Raw genomic sequence first — 25,354 nt, 5'->3', positions numbered from 1 at the left:
ACTCTAAATGAAAAAGATAGAAGACAGATTTAGTTTAAAATTAGAATTAATTGATAAAGATAACAGCTCTAAAAAGGACTTTGTTCCTCCTTCTAAAAATATTCTGATGCTGGTTTTTTAATGTTTACTGTAAACTTTCTCTTGAACTGGAATCTTGCTATGTAAAGATAATTTTTATACTTTCAGGTCCATTGGGCCACGGCTTGTGTTGAGAATGACATTAGGAGCAGAAATTACTAGCCAGTTCAAGGCTTCTTCATACATAACAGCAGGACGAAACCTTTTGAGATGGGACCTGTCACCAGAGGAAATTAGAACAAGAACAGAAGAACTTATCAGGAAGACAAAACATGTATATGACAGCATTGGGATGCTTGAAATTGAAGAAGTAACACATGAAAATACCATACGGGCTTTGGCAGATATAGAAGTGGAATATGCAGGTTAGCATGTGTTTTCTATATTTCTTTGCATAAGGCATTCCATCTGCACATAAGGAAGCATTGAGAAAACATAGTTGTTGCTTCCAATTTTGATCCCTGCTGTTCTTGTGTGGAATGTGTAGAGGCCTCTCAAGAGTCCATAATCTTTCAGGACCTCCCAGAGGCCTGCATTAGTCACCTGTTTTGATTTTGCATGTGAAGTTCCACACAGTTACATTTCCAGCCCTGTGCAGCTGCCAGAGGACACTGCAGCAGTGTGGGCTGCAGCGTCTGTGGTATGCGTAGTGCATTACACGTGGTAAGCAGTGCTTTTTTCAGACACTGTGGAATCTGACACGAGCAAGTTGAATGGAGTAATGGAAACGTTATGATAAACTGCTAGGGGAGAAAATGTGATGATGAGGAAATTTTGAATGTGCTACTGAAAGAAGACTTCTTTACTTGCTCACATTTAAACTGTGGCCTGTGAGGTCTTGAAAAATCCAGGGAGATATTGGTCGTGCAGTCACATCGAGATTATTCTGAATGAATTATCAAGCCATACCAATATGTGGGTGGGTTTTAATGGTCAAACACAGGTAATTCCGTTAATTTGTTAATGATTGTCAGAGGAGACAAGTAGAATACAAACTGCATATTGCATATCTTCATTGAGAAAGACCTTTGAGATGGTGGCTGCATTATTTATAAAACAGTGAGTGTAATAGATGTCAAATTCTTTTAATACTCTAAAAAAATCTACAGTACCACACAAATGCTAGAAACAGCCACCTTGGCTGGGAGCAAAATCTTTGACTAGCAAAAAAGCACAGTTGGCATCTCAAATGATTATACTGTAATATTAATCTGGATTTCACATTACTTTAAGTTGCGCATACAGTGAATTGGCTGGAATTTATTCTGGCATGCTCAGAAAGGCAGTAATCTTCAAAAAAACCCTGCTGTCAGCTTCAGTGTTAGTTGTACCAAGATACCAATTTGGTATAGTTATTGTAAATCTTTTCACCACAAAGATTTACAGAAGGAAAATCTGTGTTTGACTCAGAAAACATTGGTCATCAGCTTTTCAGCACAGCCACCAAGACTTGATGGAAGATGCACATTTTTCACTACATACTATTGCAATAGTGGGTCACATTTAAGCTTTTAATGCTAATCTTCAAAGCTGTATCTGAAATTATCATGATCTGCTGTGGAACAGCCCATGGCAGAAGAGAGGGATGTATTACCACAGCAAGACTTCCATAGGAAACTTGGAATTTAAGGTCTGTGTGTCCCTTTGACATAAAGACCTACCCCAGTAACTGCAGCTCATTACCCAAAAAGACAGAGATGACAAGACTTTAAATTACATTTGGAAGCTGCCAAAACTCATTTTATAGTTTAGAAACATCTTTGCGTAAGGGCAGGAGGCGAAGGGGCAAGTTTCTTATGAACTTCAAGAAGAATCACATGCCCATGGTTGCATTTCTGACTCCATCTCGGAGATTGATAAAATGACTGCATATCACATAAAATTACAAAGCTTTAAATCAACCTAATATGTTGTTACTCTAAAATCTACTTTTGGAAAGGTAGATGGTAGAGACATTGTAATTTGATTTTTAATTAAGCAGATTCATTTGTATTTTAGGATTTCTATTCAATGTCATTGTAAGATGTAATATTCCTTTAATAGGAAGGATTTACTTAATCTGAAAAGTATATTCTAAAAAAGTAGTGTTACTCAGCTTCCAGTCTCTAGAAGTTCAGAATGCACAGACAGCATCTTCCCTGTTTGCCATGTTGTTTCTTCTTAAACACAGAAGAGTGCAGTACGTGGGGATTTGACACTGTGCTCATAACAATGTAAAAATAACTTCAGGACAGATGGGCATATTTGAAAGATTCAGAGCTTCTGACTTTAAATGCTAACATGGAAGCATCTGTGCCAGCTATGAAACGTCAGTCTTCACTTACATGACTTTTGGAAGATGAAGCATTTCTAATATATTTATATACCATTCAGCTGATTTTGTAGAAGATTATGAGATAATTAGGCTTGGGGTTTATAAATCTTCTGTAAAAAATTTATGTGTTACAGTGATGTGTGGTTTTGTCCTTTCACCTGTTCAATTTTATATTACATGTAATCACTTTATTTGCTATATGTGTCAGGTTGCTTTGGATACCTTTTTCTTGTCTTTTATAAATGACAGAAGAGGGAAAGCTCCTTATCCTTTAAGCATGTCTATCCTTCTGTGTTCATTGCCTCTTATTTAAACAGTGGAAAGAAGCATGTTGGATTTTCCCCAGCACGTCTCCCCTGACAAAGAGATACGCTTAGCAAGTACAGAAGCTGACAAAAAACTGTCAAATTTTGATGTGGAGATGAGCATGAGAGAAGATGTGTTTCAGAAGATTGTTTATTTACAGGTAAATAACAGTATGTCTGCATAAGTTGTGATGTATCTAAATTTATCTAAAATTATTTGGCATACACAGTGCTTTTCAAAATAACTTTGTGTTTCCTCTGTGTCTGTGCCACTCAAATCTTTCCAGTGGGACACTGCTGTACATGAGAAAACACTGTATCGTGCTGTTCTTACTCTTTGCCTCTCATATCTAGATCTGTGTGTCCTGCTCTCTCCATTGCAATAGCTTTGACTTTTGTCTAGTCTTCCAAAGAACTGATACGAGGAATCTAAACTAAAAGAGGGAAACCTATTAGGAAAAAACATTTTGTTTTCTACTGGCTGAGCTTGTTCCAAGAGGGAGGGAAGAAAGGAGGGAGTACAGCACTTACATTATCTTACATTGCTTTTGAATTTGTGTCCAAAATTCTGCTTTATTGTAAAAGCTGAGAATTTTAAATTTAAAAGTTGTTTTAAGTTATGTAGGTTAATGAGAACATATAAACAGTATTGACCTCTGAAATTACCTCTTTTGATCAGCTAGTTATAGACAATTGCATTCTATCCTCTTCTTCATCTGTTTCTTCAGCCTCAAAATAAAACTGTGTTAAAAGATGCACTTAGTGTTGAACCTGTTTCTTTCCATTTTGTGTTTCTATCTAGCTTCTCTTTTAACTGATCACCTATAGGTGTCTCATATTCTTCATTTGTACTGCTTATTTTGTAGCTCAAAGAAAGAATATTTGGTTATAGTATTTGGTTATAGCAGAAAGAATATTTGATTTTGTTCTAATAGGTCTGGTGATGATTAGTAATAATTTTCTTATAAGTGTAATATATGGATAATGCAAGGACACTATCTAATGTGATAACAAAAAAATATATGTTTTTCTATGTTTTATATGTCATTTTTTCCTCTCAACCCCACTGATTTTTAATTTTCTTGTAATGCTCATAAAATACTGGAGCCCTGTTTCTTGGAGTCACCATTTGTGGTTTTTGCAGGCTTGAGTGGGAATTAGAATAATACTTGCAGAACCGTACTAAATTGCCTTCCATTACCATTGCCTTCTTTTGCTATGTTTTCCAGGGAAATTTTCAAGTGTTCTCCTCAAGCTGGATATTCTTGTTACATGTTTGTGGAAGTATATAATAACCCCATTCTGAGTATGTTCTGTTGTGTGTTGGCAGATGGTGCTTTGTGTTGATTTTTTCCCTTCTGTATTTTATGTTGATTTTTTCTTCTTCCCCTGCTCTGTTGCTAGTAATTAAATGGCTTGATTTGTATGTAGTACCTACTGTGATTTTCCCCACCCTCTGCTAGAGAATGCACAGATACACTGAGGACTAACCTAACATATCTGTGTATCTATCTATTTTTAATTTACAGGACTATCTGACAGTAGGTAGTGTAAACTGATTGCTGTTATTCACTACTATCACTCTCTTAATTTTTTTTCTCGTTTGGTGTTTTCTTATTTCATTTTCCCTTGCAGCAGTCTTTGACCTTTATAACAGTTAGAATTTTTGCTTAAGTCTCCATTTAAATTTTTTAGACATTTTTCTTAACTGCAGCATGAAAACATGTTTTAGCATTAGTTTGCCAGAGATGCAACTTGTGAGTATATATCCATTTCTAATAACTGTTCAACTAGTAAGAGTTTTGCTCTCAAACAAACATGAAATTTCCAGTAGTGCCAGACTGGTCAAATATTTGTATTTCCAAATCAATAAAGTTTACAATAAAATCAATCAATTTACAATAAAGTTATTGTAAATTTTTGCTAAATTTCTAACACCTCCTCCTGTTAGAAACTCTCAGTTAAAAAGTCAGGCTCCAAGAACATGAATAAAGAACTTCCACAAACAGAATTCCGATTTCGGCTGAAATTATTTCACCAATTCAAAAAAGCAGTAAACAATTGGATTGAATCAGGCTTTTCATGGCCTCACTGGTGATTTAATAATTCAGGTAGATTAATTTATTTTCATGATCTTTCAGGAGGCCAGATTATATTGGGGTGAGGAGAATGAGGGCCCTCACACTTCTGTTATTTATAGAATAACATATTTATTTGCTAAGAGATGAGCAAATCTGCTTGACCTCAGTGACTTGCAGAATGCTTTAGCTCCCCTTAATGGGGACTAAAGTTTTCTAAGTTAACCACAGTACTCCTTCTAAATTATGCTTAATTTAAGAGCTGTTAGTGGAGGAAAATCATTGAGGTTTTTACAATTAATTCAAGAAAATATTAAAATAATATAGTCACTTTCTTTTCCCCACACATTAGGGGAGAAAATTTCTTCATAAAATTATGCTTTTGAATATGCTCCTTATTTTATCTTTGAAAAACTTGTATTTTGACGTTTGAAACTTGGAATAAAGGTGAATTTGGTAGTGAAACTATAATTTTAAATTTTGTAACACCTAACATGTGCACATGCTGACTAGTAGAGGCATGCTTAAGAATGTTGCCAGTCTGCTCCACCCACATGCCCTCAGGAGAGCCTGATGTAAAGAGCTGCTTCAGGTTTTGTTTGTGGAATTCTAAGTAGGTTTTGTTTCTTACTCTGTCTGAAGGTTTCTTCCTGGAATAAATTAGCAAGGTTCTCCAAAACAACTATGAAGTGGTATATAAAATCCTCAACCATGACAATTCTAAAAGTTTTGAGAGTTCCAAAATTTCATGTGTGTAGTACTTTAAAGATGATGGTCCTTGTGGGTCCCTTCCAACTCAGAATTTTCTGTGATACTGTTTTGCTTTTGTCACTGATAGCTAGGTTCTGGAGAAGACAAATATGCTCAAATTTTGTGCCATCTGATGTCCCGAAGTGACACTTCTAATTTTTTGGGGTTTTGCTTCAATCCCTCAGACTTTTAGGATACAGTGTTATAGCAGTGATTTTCTTCAACTATGTAAATGAAAGCTACCTCTACAGAAGAAGTTTAAGTGCGCTGTACTGTAAACTGAAAGGGCTTGCCATTATGACAGCATGTAAGTGTACTGAGACACTTGGTAAAAGAATATTATTTTTAAAACATTCTATATTAATATAAGAATATTATTATGTAAGGTAACTGTTTTGATGGAGTTCTTCACATTAAAATCCAGTATGTTCCCTTTTTTAATATGACTGTGTTCTCAAGAACAATTCTGTTGAAACCCTTCTAATGCTTGAATATTATAAATTCAATTATTCTGTACTGTCATTTCAGCAAACCTGTGATCTTGAAAATGTAAAGCCTGAAACAAAGCGATATCTAGAGAAATCTGTTCAAGTGGGGAGAAGAAACGGACTCCATCTTCCTAAAGAAGTGCAGAAAGTAAATATGGACTATTTTTTTATAAATCAAACGTTACCAACTGTTGAAGGGATAAGTTTATGGTTAGTTAGGTGTACTGGGCATATATTTGAACTAAATGCTTTTGGATCTACTGAATTACTGTTCTAATCTTAACTCTTCTTACTTCCAGATCCATCCTTTAAACTTCAATCATTTGAAGGTTTTTTAAACTAATTTGATAGACATCCATGATACACGGTAGATAGAGGTGGTCTGCATCACTTCGTAGCCTTGAAACTAAAAGAAGCCTAGCTGAAAAAGTTGTATTATATACTACGATTGTAGAAAGTGCCTGAGTTAGATTCCTAGGGAAGATAACTCTCAAAAAGGCTACTAGTGAGTCTGCACTTCTATTCAAAAGTACACATAACTATTGCAAACACGCAGCTACACTAGTTTCAGTTAATTGATGTTGTAAAATGTGCCTGAGATTTTAGACCGGAAAAAAAATCAAAGTAGCTTAGAGGAGAAAACAACCTGCTCTGTGAATTTTTCTTCATTAAGGGAGAACTGACTTAGAAAGCAATTGTCAGACAATCAGGAAGTAAAATTGTGGCATCCCACCCTTAATGGCAAGGGAGCACCCAAGATTCATACAGATGCTTGTGGTTGAAAGGAACAACAAAATCAGGGGGTCTGCAAAAGCTTACAAACTTTCATTAGTAAATTATGTACTTGGTATGGAAATTGGCGCGCTAGTCTCTGACCTAGCATAAGCACATATAGGAGTGGGTTTTGGATAAAAGGGATAGAGTGAAGGGGAAAAGACAGTGAGATAAATTAATTGAAGAGGGGAAGAGAGAAAGAAGAAAGGGAGTGAGATTCATGCCTCCAGCATCAATCCAGCTGCCTAGGTGTCCAGAGTCCTAGGGGCACTGCCTGGGCCTGGATGAGGGTACTGTTTTATAGACAAGCTTTTCTTGCCCTGGAGAAAAGTTTTGCACTTTCTATGTAAATTAGTTGTCATGCACAGTCTGTTCTTTACACTGTGCTGGAAAAGGGTCAGAGGGCTTTGGGAGTCTTTGGTGGTCTTGTTACCCCCATAGAATCTGTGCCTGCTTCTCCACCTCATTTCTCTGTCTGTGCTGTACTGAGCTGTGCTTGTCTCCAGGAGGTAGATCAAAGACCTGTGTCCCAGAGGAGTGCTGTCCTGCCTCCGTGTGGCCCCTCGTCCAGTCACATCTTGTTCTTTCTCACAGCATGTTATTGCCAGCAGTCCTTGGCTGTTGTTACCTAAAGTCCTTGTTTGGTGCCACAGCCACCCTGCTACTGGTGTTTCAGACATACACACTGGCTCTTATCTTGTGGGATTCTACAGATGCCAGCTTAGTTATCTTCAAATTCTGGGTGAAATTTCTGACTATATTATGACCTTTATTTCTGACTGTTGAATAGACTTAACCCTTTGTAGAAAATAATCAATCTTCATCCACATCCTTATGCTAGTGAGAGTAGTTTGATGTGTATTTTCATATAATTGATGCCTCTAAAGGTATTTTGAAATTTCTTCGGGAACAATAGTTGAAATACATTTAGTTTTTTATTTGGTGTGCATTTTCTTACTGGTAACCACTATGTTTATTTGAACTTGACAGTAACATGTAGAAACTTGCTATGAGATATATTAGAAAATGTTTCAGAAGTAGGACTATCAGGGTTTTACAACAGGTTTTAGAATGGCTTTGTCTTGTGAGAGCAGCTGCTTCTTTCTGTCATACCATACCTGTACAATTCCAAAACAGTGTTTTTGAGTAGGTTACATGCTTTTTAACTCATTTCATTCTCATTGATCTCAGTGGATATTCTTACATGTAAAATTGTAATTTAGCTGTTCAAATAAAAGAAAATATTTTAATTTTTGCACATGAAACTGTTTAGTGAATCTGTTTAATCTCTTTGGTCCTCTTTAAGCTGTGTTTAAAATGCTGAAGGGATAGCCCTTGGTCACAATATTGCTCAGGACTGAAAGGAACATAAAAGGAAGGCTGACAGGGTGTGAAATGTGATGCTACCTGCAATGTGTTATTTGCTCAGTCCTGGTATTTACTGTTGGTTAGTAGAGAGCCTATCTGAAAAAAATTAAATATTATTAATGTGGAAGATAAAAATTGCCAGCTTTGATTTTTGTTTTTCCACTAAGTTCAGTTTATACCCAATACAGGAAATAAAGACAATGAAGAAAAAAATGACTGAGCTGTGTATAGACTTTAACAAAAACCTGAATGAGGAAAACACATTTCTTGTATTTTCTAAGGAAGAACTTGGTGAGTAGGGTTTGCTGTTTCTGTTTTTTCAACCTTCCAGTTTTACTGGAGTAACTGCTTTTTGCCCCATGCATGATGGTTAGATCAAGTGAAATTCTGACTGTTTCTCTGTCTTTTCTGTTTCTTTTTTAGTCCTTCTCCAGAATCAATTCAGAGTTATCTTTTGCAGGTGTTCCTGATGTCTTCATACATTTGTGCTTCCTGAGGTTTTTGCCTTGCATCAAGGTCCTACTTCCTTTAGCATGACTTTACTCTGTTCCTTTTCTCAATTATCATCAAGCAATCACTTGTGTAATTATTGGAAAAGCTTTTTTAGTCCTGTAATAAAGTTTAACTAATTCAGTAATTTAAACCAAGCTAGAGATTTCATGTGACAGAGAATTTGGAGATTCATTATCTAAAGGCATCACATAAAATGTGCTCTAATAACAGAGATTTTTTTTAATGGTGTTTTTATCTGGTGGCCTTGCATATATTTTTATGGTATTTTTGTCTGGTGGCCTTACATATATTTCTCGTTTGCTCCCAAGTGTTTCCAGATTTTGCTTTGCTTGGTGGAATTTGAAAAAGTTTTATCAAATTGTAAAAAAGGAGGTAAATTTCTGTGGAGATTTCTGATCTCAAAGTGGATTGCAGCAAAACAAATGGCAACACTCTCACAAAAACAGGGGAGTAGATAATTTTGGTAAATATTGTTTATTAAATTGTGTTCTATAGATGGCCTTCCTGATGACTTTATTAACAGTTTAGAGAAGACTGAGAAAGACAAATATAAAGTTACCTTAAAGTATCCCCACTATTTTCCTATTATGAAGAAGTGCTGCATTTCAGAAACCAGGAGAAAAATGGAATCTGCCTTTAACTCAAGATGCAAAGAGGTATGTTGTGTACTGGCTGTTCTACAGTGCAGTGACAGAGTTGAAAAATTGAGCTAGACATTCAAATGTTAGGTTTGAGCTTTGCACATTGTAGAGTATTTTGAAATCAAAACTTACCAGCATGATCTTTAACAGTGCCTTGCTCCAATTTATTCTGATATCCTTCTGAGACCTTAGAAGTTGACAGTCTGCCTCTGTGTGCATATCTTAATGTTCAAGTGGTTCTGTTAAAAGAAGTGGGATCTTGATCTTCTGTGAAATTTCTCTACAGTGTTCTGCAGAGGCTTATGGACACTTTCCTCACAAAAAAGGATGTCTGATTGTGACTTCTGTAGTCCTTTGAGATTTTTCAGAATAGAGAGGGGTTATTTAAGCACAGGTTTTAATTATAAATACAGATGATCAAATGTGAAATCAACGGGTTGCATATGTGCACAACTAGACAGGTACAACATTTAAATAGCATTGAAAGATAGAGGATGTGTCGTTCAGACAATTGTACCAACCATGCATTAGAGAACAATAACAGAGTTGAGATTTTGTGCTTGAAATGCTTGGAAATGTGATGAGTACAAGATAAAATGGCATCAGGAACTGAACACTTTGCAAGTCAACATGCATAAAGAGATTTCTTGATAAAACTGTGTGACAATCTTTGAATCTAGTGTTTAATTTTTTTTTCCCTGACAAATCTCACTTTTCCAGAACTAGAGGTTTACATAGTTTTGTTTTCAGGTTCTTGAGGATTCTTGAAGACATTTAAGTCAAGATCTGGTTTTCTGTTTCAGATCTTTCTCTGACTACTGTTGTTAGAGTGGCAAAAGAGGAAAATTTGCAAACCCATTTTGGATGTTGGCACAATGATTAGCAATCTGTCTTCATCACTAACAAGCAATTAAGCCTGCTGCCAGCAATTTCCCTATTGTCTTTCACGTGTAAATGGTTGATAAAGGAAATAAGCTTTTCACAACCTGAAAGAAAATGGTGTATATTTTGATTAAATAAAAAAGATAAGTTGTAATAATAAGGAATGTAATGAATCAGGTTGACTAGGAAACCAGCTACCTGCAAACACTGAGAAGTATTCGAAGAATCTTAGGTTATATTATATTTTAATCTGAAAGTGTTTCATTTGAAATATTTTCTATTTCTTAGGATTACAGATATTATTGAGATAATTGTTTGTTAATGTGTGTTTTCTGGTTTCATTTTACAAATTTGCCTACTTTCTTTTTTAGGAGAACACAAAAATTCTGCAGCAGTTGCTTCCACTAAGAGCAAAAGTAGCAGAGCTTCTTGGTTATAACACACATGCCAACTTTGTCCTGGAGCTAAACACTGCCAAGAGCACCGATAACGTAGCAACCTTCTTAGGTTTGTTCACATTTATAAGCAATACTTGTATGTTTAATGTAGTAACATGTCCCCTCAGCCAAGATGAATTTAAATACATAACTGGGTCACAACACCCATGACATTTAGCCAGTAAAGGAACTCTGCTGCCTCTGTTCTGACATATATTTTTTTAGATTATAGCTATACAAATGAAGTTGTTCCAAATCAGGAAGCACAAGGCAAATTGTGAGAATATTAAGGTTTAATCACTTGCTTATATTGACTGTCACAAATTCTTTGTGACAGCCAGTGTAGGCAAGTGATTAAACCTTTCTCTGCCCCAAAATGCAGTTATCCTAATTTAGAACCAGAGTAAAATGTGCAGCTTAAGGAATTTTATCAGTTCAAGAGGCTGCATCAGAACTGCAGCTTTTCTTTCCCAATTTTTTGTGAATCAGTAGCCTTGTGTCCTTTTCTGGTACAACTGCATAAAGTATAAAACTTTGCTGTATGACATGGCACAACTTCCATGAATTGAAATAAAAAATTATATCTGGAGTGAAGGATTAAATCTGGAATTCAAAAGCCCTGTAATGGAATTTGATCTGAAAATAGAGGTATCTTGAAAATTTTAAACACAGCAGTTTATGAATTAATTGAGAGTCCTCCTGTCGCTGTCAGTGGACTCTTGGATGTAGAGTTAACCTCTGCTCTCTGGTAGCTCCATTGAATATGTGTTCTTTTATTACTGTGTCCTAGCACCACTTGGGAGTGTATATTGATGTATCATACAAGTAACCCCCAAAAAGAAATTAGCACAAAAATGAGGTATGTTTGCTGGTAGCGGAGTGCTTATGCTTCAGTAAAGAGGTTCAAATGCTCATCTTTCTAAACCCATAATTCTGTTGCATTTCTCCTGAAATGCTCATTCATCAGATCAGATCCATATTTGGCAATACCAGTTTTCAGTATACTTGACAATTAACAAATACTTGGTTTTGATGTATTATTAAATGTTAGGGTTTTTAAGTGAACTTGAAGTATTTTAGACTTTCTTTGTCCATTATAGTATTGTAATACTGTGTTTTTTCATTTATTTTGAAGCTGACACACATAAGTTAGTATATCATGCTTCATGGTAATTCTCACAGAGGGAGAACATGCATCAAAATAATTGTCACTTTTTATTTAGTTCTTTTGATATATCCTCAGCTACCAGCATGACATTGTGTTTTGCTCTACTTTGTTCCTAGCTAATCATGTTTTAAATCAAATGTTCATAAGCTGATCTTACATCTAGGAAGAAGAGCATTCTCTCCTATGACATATTCTGAAATTAGTGCAGTACAAGCTGCAAACAATATTTCAATCATGCAAATGTGTCACAGCCTTCCTAGAAACAGAAATGGCAATTCCCAAATTTTACACTGTAGATATCAACAATGAATATTACTGTGAATTCTTAATTAAGAAAAAATTTTCTGATAAACCAGAAATATTTACAAGTGAATAAGTTCAGAATGTACTGTATGGAAGTGTCAGTAAGCTTAAATATTTTATATTCAATATGTCTGCTGCCAAGGAAAGTATACTGGAAATAATTTGAATCATAGACTATAATATCCAGAAGCTTTGCTAGTGTAGAAGCCAGACATCGTATGGGCAAGAATTCTTGGATCTCTTGGATCTTTTATATAATTTTAGCTAGAAGTATTGAATTTTGTGTTGCACTTCCTTCCAGTAACTAACAATAGTTCTAGTCTTTGGCTGTTGCTGAAGAAATGTATGAGGAATACTGAGATTACATGACATAAAATCAAAGCATTCAAACTTAAGTACCTAGTGTTACTTTTCGTTTATGACGTCTTGGAAAAAGTCTAAATTCAGCTAAACCCTTCACACCACTCTTTGGCCTACATGGAATCTACTGTATCATTTATAGCATTTAGGACAAGAAAGCAGATGTTGCTTGTTGTTGGTGAATTAATGGGAAACACCCACTTCTGGAGTATGTGCTTGAAGTGTCGAATGCATTTTATAGGAATAGATAAGGAACATGGAAGTTGACTCTAAGCCAATCTTTCTTTCAGATGAATTGAGTAAAAAGCTAAAGCCTTTGGTTGAGGAAGAAAGACAATTCATTCTAGAACTGAAGAAGGAGGAATGTAAAGAAAGAAACTTTGATTATGATGGAAGAATCAATGCATGGGATCTTCATTATTATATGAGCAAAACTGAAGAGGTGAAGTACTCCATAGATCAGGAAAAACTAAAGGAATACTTCCCAATTGAGGCTGTTACAGAAGGGTTACTGAATATTTACCAGAAGCTGCTGGGACTAGAATTTGAGCAAATAGAAAGCGCTCCTGTTTGGCACGACAGTGTTACTCTTTATACAGTAAAGGATAAATCAACAGGAGAAATGCTAGGGCAGTTCTATTTGGATCTTTACCCCAGGTAATGACTTAGTGTTTTGCTTACATATATAAAATGGAATTTATCTTAATGGGTTGCTGCTTGTTTAATAAAAATTAAATGCATTTGGAAGAAAATTTGTTCAACTGACAAGATTAATATTGTGTTCATTAAGTTGTCCTCTGGACTGTATTCAGGTTTTTTTACACTTTTTAAAAAATACTTCCGTGTTTCTTCCTTAAATTCATTTTTATGAAGCATTGCTGCTTCATTTGTATTTTTGATAGTATTGCTGTCTAGTCAGTTATCCATAATTTTTTGCATCTATGAACTTTTCTCCTTCCTAGCTTACTACTGGGTTTTAGTTTTCTAAAGTGGAGGTAAAATTTCTGTTTAAGTGTTATTGCAGTTGGTTGCTCAGATCAATTATATTTCTGTCTGCTAAGAGTTCCTAGTTTCTCCTAGTTCCTCTTTACACTTTATGTGTATTGTCTATCCTGTTGTCCAGACTGCTGAGTCAAATAGATCTATATCAAGAATAGGTTGCTGTTGAGCACACATTCAGATTTACTTCCATGTTGATATCTGTATCTCTTCAGCTGTCTTTGTAGTTATTTACAGTATCCTCTGTGTTTTGTCAAAGATTAGGAGACTTGACTGGTTTGACAGGATTTATTCTGGGCTAGTCCTTTTTGGCTACTTGTCACTACTTTTTTTTTGCTTTGGTGTAGGGTTTTTTAGATTAGTATTTATCATGCGATAAATTTGCTGACATTCTTTTTAACATAAGTTGATTTCATGTTTTCTGGCCTAAGAAAATTAGGTTACTCAATATATATAGTAATAAATAATTTATTTTTTTTAGGGTAACATACCTATCTCCTTCACCTGTTCACCTGCTTCCACCTTTATGTATATCCCATCAGCGAACTGCTGAGGGATGTGTCAATAAGACTCCTCTGACTTAATCTGAGTAGTTAACTGAATATTTAGGGCAAATTTTTCAAAATAATTTTTCTTTAAACTCTTGCATCACAGTGAAAATGCTGTTTACTGTATTCTTTTATCTCCTGTAATAAAAAAAATTGCATCAGTGGACAGAACCTAGTTCTTCCTGTTGCAGTAGCAGTTTAAAACACAGCTGGCATCTGAAGTATATATACTTTCAGCTTTTCTGTTAAAAACAGGTTCTTTTAAATGCTGCTGGAAATCTTGAAATGTTCTGATTTCAGTATGAGAGTAGAAGGGGCTTTTTTCCTCTTGTGCTCTTAAGTTATTGAGTCTTAGAAATCATGAAAATATGTGCATTTTTGTGTAAAACTTTGTGTAGAGAAACTGACTGATTGTCACTGTTCTTGAACAGGCTTCACCATTCTGGTGAGCAGGCTTATGGTTTGAAGATAGTATCTGATGTATTTTCTTACACAGAGAGGGAAAGTATGGGCATGCAGCCTGCTTTGGTCTACAACCTGGCTGTCTTCTCTCTGACGGCAGCAGATTGATGTCTGTAGCTGCTCTGGTCACCAACTTCACAAAGCCAGTGTCGGATCGACCGTCATTGCTGCGACACAATGAAGTAAAGACTTACTTCCATGAGTTTGGTCACGTAATGCATCAGATATGTGCACAGGTTAGTGATGTTTCTCCTCCAGTGTAAGACTTATTTCTTTCTCAACTGTCTCAAAGCAAGGTATAGTTCTGTTTTGATGGTTTCTAGTTTTAGTAAAGCACATATGCAGAGTTCTGGTTATTTTTTTGAAGCATCAGATTGGTTTTAGTTTTAATATTTATTTAAAACTGAAGCAATAAATACACCTTTTTACGAAAAACATTTTTGTAGGAACGTGTACTTTTGCATTTGCATTATGCAGGAGTCCATCCATCACAGGTACAGGTACAGTGAAGAAGATGTTCAGTCATGGCTTTGTTCAGATGGCTTTTTATTACTTTTAGTTTTGTAGATGTATGACATTAGAAACCAGGTATTAGAAACAAAACAATGCTGCTATACCTAGGAATGAAAATAATTTCTGAAGCTAGTTGACCTACAGCATTTTGGCATCTAGTACTGTTGAGACCTATCACTCTTGACATCACAAGCATAAAACAGGTCTCACCTAACAGGTTAGGTTTATTGCAGTGAGCAGAAAGAACTGAAGGTAGTTTCAGATTTTCCATCAAGGTACCAATAAAGTTTTAAAATTTCTGCTTTCATTTTTACTTACATGTAAAATTGATACTGCCAGATGGCTCATTTATTATTTGCCTAATGAAAATTTTATATTTCAGAAAGAGATGAGAGTCAGTATTCACACACCAAAAAATTCACATAGTTAATTACAAAATCAGATTTTCTGTAGCATTTCCTTCATCTTCTGTGTAAACAAATACAAAATAATAAAGTCAAGGAAAAATTACCTATGTTAGATTTTAATTCTTGACCGTGATCCCAGAGACTGGAACTGCAGAATAAAGAATAACGTCATCACAGAAATCCATATATTAAATCCAGAGTTAATAATTGCTAAGATATTTTTTAATCATCTTAAAGGTAGAAATATAATTATTATTTTATCAACCTCGTGATAGGTGTTTCTGATATCAAAAACTGAGGAATAAAACCTAGGCAATATAGAAGGTGTTTATAAGTGTAACACATTTGGCATTGGTGTAAAACAGTACAAAACTGAAAACTTGTTGACCGCCAGTGAGGATGTGCCTCAGTGTTTTGGAGTCCTTTCACGGCAGCTGAAGCGAACAATTCCAATGCATATGTACTTGAGTTGCTCTGGAATTGCACACAGATCAGAGGCTTGCTTTCCATTTGTCTCTCGCACTGCTCTGGTGTTTTCTGTGTGCCCAGCTGCCATGCTCACTTCTCCTGTATTGTATGTAAATAGCTATTTGCATGTGTGCAAACTTGCTAGTCCTACAGAAGAACGTCCTGTCCTCTGGAATTCTTGTGTACAAAGCACTGTCTTGTTTCATACGATGATTTGTTTAAGCATGTTAAGACTTTGCAGTTAAATGCTATGCAAGGAGGAGACTGGGAGGGATTTGTGAGCTGCTGGTAAAGGTCTGATTATGTAATATACTGGAAAAGTGAGATATACTGTTGGAGAGTGAGATTGGGGCAGGGAGGGAATTTGTTGGTGTTCAGGGAGTGCTCTTGAAGTAACTTGTACCAAATGTCTTGATGTTTTTTGTTAGTGTAGTGCACTTGGGTATGGGTAAATGAAGATATCTGAAGGCCACTTCTTTTTGCTCCAGCCACTTCTATCATTATTTCTTCCCTGAAGCTAGTGCTTCCTAGCTTTTCTTCAGAGCTGCTATTCAGCAAGGACAGTAAAAAGGGCCAGCCTCCAACTATGGATTTGTGCAGCCTGCAAGAGTGGAGGAAAGTTTTACTCTTTTTTGCTGTTCTTCTGAAGACATGAGAGGAAGACGCATACATGTGACACAGATGTCAGTTCAAGGTTATGTCCTGTATTACACATACTTTTTTTGGTAACCCTGCAAGAAACTAAGTTTAAAAGAATGTTATCCTATAAGGATCTATTTCCCAACAGAGGATGGACTGTAAGAATATCAACAGCTCTTAGAGAGGACGACAGAGAGCTCTTTTTCCTTTAGTGCTTAAGTTGTTTTGTTAGTATGTTGATGAGAATGAAAATAAATAAAATTGGGCTGGCAAGAGGAGATAGACTTATTAAAAGACAAGGGTGGAGTGATGATAGGAAGGCTCTGTAGAGGGACCTGGGCAGGCTGGATCATGGCTGAGGCCAATGGTGTGAGGCTCAACAAGGCCCAACTCTGGGTCCTGCCCTGATCACAACCCCAGGCAGCTCCACAGGCTGGGGCAGAGTGGCTGGAAAGGACCTGGGGGTGCTGGTGACAGCAGCTGAACATGAGCCAGGCTGTGCCCAGGTGGCCAAGAAGGCCAATGGCATCCTGGCCTGGATCAGCAATGGTGCGGCCAGCAGGGCCAGGGCAGGGATTGTCCCCCTGTACTGGGCACTGGTGAGGCCACACCCCAAATCCTGTGCCAGGTTCTGGGCCAGCAGGTCAGAAAGGACGCTGTGGTGCTGGAGTGAGTCCAGAGAGGGGCAGCAGAACTGGGGAAGGGTCTGGAACACAAGTCTTGTGAGAAGTGGCTGAGGGAGCTCGGGATGTTTAGCCTGGAGAAAAGGAGACTCAGGGGGACCTTACTGCTTTTTACAACTGCCTGAATAGAGTCTGTAGCCAGGTGGGGGCCAGCTTCTTCACCCAGGCAATCAATGACAGGACAAGAGGAAATGGCTCAAGTTGCACCTGGAAAGGTTTAGATTGGAGATTAGTAAATTTTTTTTCTCTGAAAGAGTTGTAAATCTTTGAAATGGTTTGCCCAGGGAAGTGGTGGATTCATTTAAAAAATGTGTGGATATGGTACTTGAGGACATAGGTTAACAGCTTAATGTTGAACAGGGTGGTGATGCTGGGTTGGTGGTTGTACTTGATAATCTTAAAAGTATTTTCCAACCTTTATGATGCTATGATTGTATGAAATGAAATAATTTCTGTGTATTTGAACAACTGTCTTTCAGAGGTGACTTCTTAGAAAGATTTGGATTTAGAGTATATTTTAGTGAAGATTCTTAATTGTACAAACTTTTCTTCAAAATTGGTATTGGAAGAGCTTCTTAAACATGAAGTTATTGCTGATACTAAAATTAAAAAAAGTTCTGGTCTGTTTGGCTTTCAGAAGAAAGATTCTTTTATCAAAGTGTCAGATTTGAAAACTTTTCATGGATAAGGTTGCTAGGATTTATTTATGCCAGTCTATCAATTACTGGCTAAAAAAGTTGTTCTGTATGTTAACCACATATATTACAAATGATGACAAATAGGGCAAAGCTTAATAGAATAAGTTGGTTAAGTAAAGTCTGTGAGTCAATGTGGTAGACTGCAATACAATAAACTTTTTAAAGTGCATAGTTGGAGTTTATTATTTTACTTTGCAGTAATACAACAAAAATCTGTAATAATTTACAAATTATATGATTGTCACAGGACAGCATGAAAGCATTTGTATTGCTGTCGTAACCTTAAAGGTAAAAATCAATAATACTAAAAAAAATGGAAGTACTGTTGTGTACAGTAGATAATTCACTATGTAACTGCTGAGTACTTTACTCCTTGATAATAGTCTTATGTCTGATTTTTTACCTCCTTTCTTTAAATTTAATTTATTATTATTATTATTATTATTGTTTTCAAATAATTCCTTTTCCTGTGATTTAAACTGAAATTTTGACATCTGAAATATTATATTCTGCTAAAAATCTCGGCTTCTATTTTAATTTAATTAAATGGCTTTTTTTTTTCCTAGACTGATTTTGCAAGGTTTAGTGGAACTAATGTGGAAACAGACTTTGTGGAGGTACCTTCACAAATGTTTGAAAACTGGGTGTGGGAAAAAGAGCCACTACAACAGATGTCAAGACATTATAAAGACGCAACGCATGTTGGAGACACTCTCCTGGAGAAACTTGCTGCTTCTAGACTTGCTAATACAGGTATATCTGCATTTTCCCCCGAAGTATATGTATAAGAGGATGTAATTTAAAAAGCTGACAAACATAAGAAGCCTATTAAATTTCTTCTGTGTGTACACTTACCACTGTCTTTTTGGGTTTATTTGTGTGGGAACCCCACTAAAAAAGGCTATGACAGGTAGAATTCTTTACAGGAACAGCGGCAGCTCTGATTTTCCAGGCCACCTCCAGAACTAAAATATCCTTCCTATCCATGTAAATTATTACCTGTAAGCTTTTTTTGTTTAAAATTGATGATATGTGTATAGGTGGAGGAGGGTAGTCTGGTGTAGTCGGGTAGTCTGGTGTAGTCAGGTGTGGCTTTTGTGGTTTTTTAATCTTAAATGTAGTCCAGAACAGGCACTGTGCAAGACACAGTATAGCTACATGTATCGTCTACATTTGATTTGCATGCGACACTTAACAGATATGAAAGTTACTTGCAAATTTACTGAACAGACATAACATATCCCAGACAGCATTGTTATAGACCTTATACATATCTCCAAACTGAGACTGTAATCACACATCATTACCTATCATGTCGTTATTATTCTGTTGCTCTCACCTCTTCATGGTTGTAATCAGAGCTTCCCATTAGTGCTACCAATTCGTCCTTAAGCTACTCCTGTTTATTTCGTACTGCTTTCCTATCCCGAACAAAAAGTCTTTGTCCTTGTGGCTTGCACAGACTCTAGCTGCATAAGCATTTTGTCTGAGTAAAGGTTCATATCTTGTAGCTTCTTAAAAACAGCTTAAATTAAAATTTGCTTTTAAAATATCTGCTTTATTTTAGTTTTGATCTATGAGGAAAGTAATAGTCAAAAGAGTAGGCTTAGCATGATAATTCCTTTATTAAAACTATGCTTCTCAATTCTTTGTAAGCGGAGTAATTCATATGGAAATTATATAAGTCCAAAATTCTAATAATTCAGTATGCATGTTGAGATCTTTGAGGGAAAGATGAAAATGAAACTCCATCTATTTTGATGCTGGTTAATTAAATGTTTTTACCCGATTAGGCCTTCTAACCCTCCGTCAGATTGTTTTGAGCAAAGTTGACCAGGCACTGCATACAAAGCTGTCTGTTGACCCAGCAGATGAATATGCTAAATACTGTATGGAGATTCTAGGAATTCCTGCCACCCCAGGTATGTCAGTGTGAAGCTTTTATACAGCATGCCCAAATAGTTCAGTTTAACATGCCTTTCTTTCTCAGTAATGCTCGGCATACAAAAAACAGGGCTGTTCATGGAATAATCTACTTTATGAAGCTGAAATAATTATTTTTAAATTTAGGATGATCTTAATGACCTCTTCTGAAGGAAGATTCTGAAGGTAAATATAAAACTTAGCCTTTTGCAGGATGTATTTTAGAGTGACATGATGTGAATTCCACTTTAAATGTTCTTTCACATCTGTATTGGATGTACAAGTAGCCTAAAATGGGAAATTGAGTTTCCTTTGTTATCAACAGACTATGTTCAATAATTTGAGGCATACTCAAACCCTTTATGCTAAAAGTTTCAAAGTAGTTGATGTAAATTTCTTATTAATTTATTGTTGAAGTACTGTATGCATCAAAGAAATAACTGAATTTGATTTCAATAACTTGATGTTAATCTGCTTTTCAAGGAACAAACATGCCAGCTACTTTTGGACATTTGGCAGGTGGTTATGATGGTCAATACTATGGATACCTGTGGAGTGAAGTTTTTTCCATGGATATCTTTTATAGCTGCTTTAAGCAAGAAGGAATAATGAACCCAAAGGTAGGTGATGAATACTTTTTGATAAACTCTTCTGTTGCACTTTATCTCTGAAACCACATTTATTGCCATCACAACCCCTAAGTATAGTGTCTCAAGTACTACTACTGTACCTGTCAAGTTCAGATCAACAACAAAAAAAATGTGTAAAAATAACTTCAAGAAAACCATCTTAAAATTTCCAAGAGCACTTGAATTTTAATGTAATTCTTACATCACCATATATTTAATACTGTAGTACTTTTGAGATATTGTGTTGCCTTGTGTAATGCCTTCCTATGAATGAAAAAACATTCCTCCATTGCAAGAACAGATGCATATTCATCTGCTGTGAAACCTGTATGATAGTGCAGCTCTGATTCTTTTACATTTACATTACATTCTGTGTACCTGAACTATATGGTACTTTTATGTAGTTACTATTTAGAAAACTGAATTGATTTTGAGCTTTCTCTGTCACAATACAGAGTAATGTGAAAGTTGTTTCATCTTCACTTTAAATCCCAGGTCCATTTTGAGGTCCAAATCATTAAGGGGTTCTAGATTTACTGGGTCTTTTCTCCCTAGAGTAATTCTCCAGCCTTTTCCATCTCCAGCAGAGAAAAAGGATAATTAGTGATATGGTTAGTAGTCCTGCCAATTCTAGCGATGTTTTTCAGAGATTATAGTATTAGACTTAAGTTGAGGTGCTGCAGATGAGATAGGTGAGTTCTGTCATGGGAAAGACCTTTTGGGTTTCCTGATCTTCTTAACTGTGTTCTTGATTCAGCTGCCAGCACTAGTTCTTCCTTTTGATAGAAATACACAAGAGAGAAATAAAGGAAAGAGTAGAAGATGCATGGCTGTCCTTTTCCTCTCCTGGCATTTGCCTTCTTTCCTCCCTGTACTTATCACAGCAACCAGAACTTCTAGAACTGTCCATCCCTCTAGAGGATGGAGACAGTAAACAAGATTAGATTTTGATCTGGACAAAGAGGGGAGTTGAAAGACAATCATGCGGATGGGGTAAGACTGTGAAACTGAGGCAGCAGTTAGACCAACAAAACCCAAAAGGGTTTTATGAAGAAAAACAGCCGACTTCACAGTTTGAGAGAAGTGACATAGGGTTTGGAGGTTAAGATTGACCTTGAAGGGATAGGGATTCATGACAGGTGCCTATGAGAATAGACATACCTGCTTATTCATTGGGAATATCACCAATCATAAATAAGAACAGTAGAGAAGAAGTGTCAAGTTAAATGAGTAAATAAAATAAATTTTAATGGAAGGTTGTTCATATCGATCTTAAAAATGGTATTTCGGGAGGGGTCAGACTTGCTGGCTTTTATAACTGCTAGCATTTGGGAAAGATGGTTAAGGGTGCTGGTGCCAAACTTGTGGAACTTTGTGTCAGTTTTTTGTTCTGGCATGCCATATCTCTCCAGTGCCATCATATTTTTATTCCATCATTTTACTCTCTAGTCTCAAAAGTCTGATTTAAGTGACTGTATAGTCAAAATCCTAAGCTATAGTTTGGCAAAATGGCTCTGTCACTTTTACTTCTCCTGAGGGATGTCTTTTATTCTGATTTTTTGGTGAGAATTTTTTTTCTTTGTCTGTGTATGGGAGCCTCTGAGAATAAATTAATTACAATAAATGTGACTATTTTTGTGGAACAGCTGAAAGACAGCTAGTGCCTCTTTTATTGTGAGGCCTGTTATCTGGGCTAAAAAGTGAGGCAGAAAGATGATTATTTATGTGTGTCACTTGCTCTCTGGCATATGTGCACACAAACGCTTTGTGTGAATGCTGATATAACTTCAGGGATAGCTGTGGAGATTTTTTTCTCTCCTTCTTCAGTGTTATCTTTTCAAATTAGTTATCTTTTAACCCAAATAAGTGTGATAGCATCCCACAGGATGGGACAAACAATTTTTAATAAACAAATGCTAGATACCAGTATGTTTTTTGTACTTTTGTACTTCATTATATCTAGATTTAGACTAGTAATCTGAACAGCAGAAAAGGAAAATGGTTAAGGTATTATGACTAGGCCGTATAGAAATCTGGCTTACTTCTTCCTTTTTTACTTAAACCTCTCCTTCTGTTTTGAGCAACAGTTATAAAACCTCATTTCAGAGATTGAATGTATTAAAATCCTTCCACAAACAGTTAACTCTAACTTTATTGGTAGCCAGCCTTCTCAGTTTTTGCACATTATCTGAACTAACCTCTGGTCCCCCTAGAACTGAGCGGTATTCTGGCTCTGAAGGGATAACAGCAAAAACTCAAGTCTACTCAAAAGTATTTGTAAACTATAAGGAACAATATATTCATTTGCTGCTGGTGTTCAGCAAACTAACAAAAATTATGAAGTGTGAACAACGCGTCAGTGATTTTTTTTAAACTTATTTTTATTTTATTTTAGATTTTTCCAGCTGTAATTCAGACAATGCAAATGGTAGCTCAATTAAGTAATGGAAGCCCATCACTTAAAAATACCTTTGCTTGTTTTTACAGTACAGTCGTGTCTTGATTTGAAAGACAGGTGTCTACCAAGGAAGGCAGGATCCTCCCTTGGAATGGAGAATGGGACCCCCTTCCCTCCAAATTATTGTAAATTTGAAAATAAGGGGCTTTCAGGCAATGATATGGAAAAGGAATAACAGTTCTTTACTGGCATGTATGTGTATAACAAGGCAAACAAGCGATAACAACAAACAAACCAGAGCGCCCAGTGAAGTCTCCTCCCTGCAGTTTAATCCATTTCCCCGTTGGTGCAGTTCCGGTCACAGCCAGCAGGGGCGCTGCTGGCAGCTGGTCACAATTACCAGGCTCCCACGTGAAGGTGGCCCATACGGGGACACCCCACACGCTGGCTCTGGACCCCCCACCAAACGGCCGAGAAACAAAAAAAAGTAATTAAACAGACTTGCAGTGCAGGAAAACTGCAGCAGACAGGGATCTCGGAGTTCAGCATACAGGAGTGGCTGTGGCAGCGCGAGGTGGGCAGAGGGTCCGGTGGGCAGAGGGTCCAGCGGCAGCCAGTCCTAATGTTTCAGCTCCAAGTGGTCAGGCAGCAGGGAAAAAGCAAACAGCCCCCTTCTCACACAAACCCGGAAACCAGACTGACCAGAAGCCCAGCCCCAAACCTCCAGGTCCCCTCACCTTCTCTCTGTGTTGACAGATCTAACCCGCCTCCAACCAGGGCCATTTCAATGGATTGTTGTGACCCACAGCTACATCTTTTGTTTTCTTAAGTATTGGTAGTTATTGTTTCCTAGCAACATATGGGACAAAACTCCATGAGAGGAAGAAAAAAAGGAAAAATCCTAACCCCCAACAAGTCATGAGGAAGCAATGTATTCTTGTTGAATTGTGGGAGAAGTGTATACATATATATACTCTGCTTAAAAGGAAGAACATTGTCTTCTTTAATATCAGAAGCATTTAGGAAATGTGCATGCAAAATAACATTTTCTCATTTGTAGTCACATCTCAGAAGCCCAGAATTCTCCAGATATATACATTCCTTAAAATAAAACTTCTTGTTAAGAAACTCCTCATTACTGGTTTTCTCACAAACTTCATTAATTTTTTAAAGGAATCCATTCTTTCTGAAACAATAATGTTTCTTCTTTAAATTAAAATCTGAGTTAAGCATTTTCTCTAATATACTATAATAGTTGTATTAGATGTGTTTGTATGTATGATATGTACGACTGTGTATATTACATGGGTGTGAGTGCCATGCCATTCCACAATGCTATTGCCTATCTTATCTCTGAAATATCATCTGTGTTATCCAAACAAAGATTAAAGAAAGAGAAATCATCAGTTAGAGAAAGGATGTTGGGTTCGCTCTTCCTGCCTATCAGTCACGGGGTAATACTTCACTGAAGATTTTAAGGAGGTTCTGTTTTTGTTATGCTTTATAGAATGTCTTCAGACAAGTTGTGATTATAGCTTCAAAACCAGTGTAAAGCCACAAGAAAAATAATTTCTTTAGAACTGGTCAAATTTCTGCTCTCTTGAGTTCTTCCAGCAGATCTAAATTATACTTGTGACATATCCTGGTATATCCTAATTTGGTATTAGGAAAATCTGGAAGGAGGAAAGTTGTTTTATCATGAATAGATTTTTAAATATGCAGCAAATAGAGAAAAGGGCACAGTGAGCAAGATAAGAAGTACTAACATTCTGCTTACTTTCTGTCAGGCTGGGATGAAATACAGAAACCTCATTTTGAAACCTGGAGGATCTTTGGATGGAATGGATATGCTACAAAATTTCTTGGAGCGTAAACCAAGCCAGAGAGCTTTCCTATTGAGTAAGGGGTTACGTGTTCAATGAAGCTATGATTCTTTGGTAATGGCATAAAGTATGGAATCAGCTGGAAATGTCAGTGTATTTCACATTTTAGCTATGTATCACTCTAGGGAAACTAGGTCATTTTTTGATGATTTTTTAAATTGTATAAATAAAAATGTGACTTTTAAAACAACTTCATAGGACTACAAAATTCAACATCAGGGAAAAAAATTCTGAGATGTGCAGAAGCTGAGGAAATTGGATGGTAATTTTAAATTTTTTTAATGAAATAATACTAATTAATACTGATCAATATGAGGAGTTAATGCCATGTTTTTCTTTTAAGAGACACATTTAAATTATGTCTTGTGAATTAATTTTAAAACTGAAGGGGATAAAAATAACAACCAGCAATAAAGGAAACAGATTCATTCTTATTCTCTATTCTCTGTTGTATTGATGGTTCACCAGTGTCTCTGATGGATAGGAAGTGTGTTTGATTTTGTCATTGTTTGAATTCAGTCCAGCTGCCTGACAAATTTCAAGACTGAGAACCTGCCCCAGATACCTTTACAGCAGAGATGTTTGTGTGGTACTTTTAGACCTAATTCTGATGCATGTTAAATTTCTACCATTTGTATACAAAGT

At 36.3% G+C, this 25,354-nt stretch overlaps 1 protein-coding gene across 1 annotated transcript; it reads left to right on the top strand.

Annotated features, from left to right (window-relative positions):
• The first annotated feature begins 214 nt into the window (after positions 1–214).
• Positions 215–25,150, top strand: NLN (neurolysin). Its single transcript, XM_005429292.3, has 12 exons — positions 215–443; positions 2,710–2,858; positions 6,054–6,161; positions 8,344–8,446; positions 9,164–9,324; positions 10,563–10,698; positions 12,750–13,116; positions 14,503–14,704; positions 18,443–18,629; positions 19,670–19,798; positions 20,283–20,419; positions 24,614–25,150. The coding sequence occupies exons 1-12, from the start codon at positions 215–217 to the stop codon at positions 24,746–24,748; spliced, it is 2,043 nt and encodes a 680-aa protein (XP_005429349.1). The 3' UTR covers positions 24,749–25,150.
• The last annotated feature ends 204 nt before the right edge of the window (positions 25,151–25,354 follow it).

Source organism: Geospiza fortis, unplaced genomic scaffold (genome assembly GCF_000277835.1).
Source record: "Geospiza fortis unplaced genomic scaffold, GeoFor_1.0 scaffold397, whole genome shotgun sequence".
Lineage (NCBI taxonomy): Eukaryota > Metazoa > Chordata > Aves > Passeriformes > Thraupidae > Geospiza > Geospiza fortis.
This window is presented reverse-complemented; position numbering and strand designations above follow the sequence as displayed.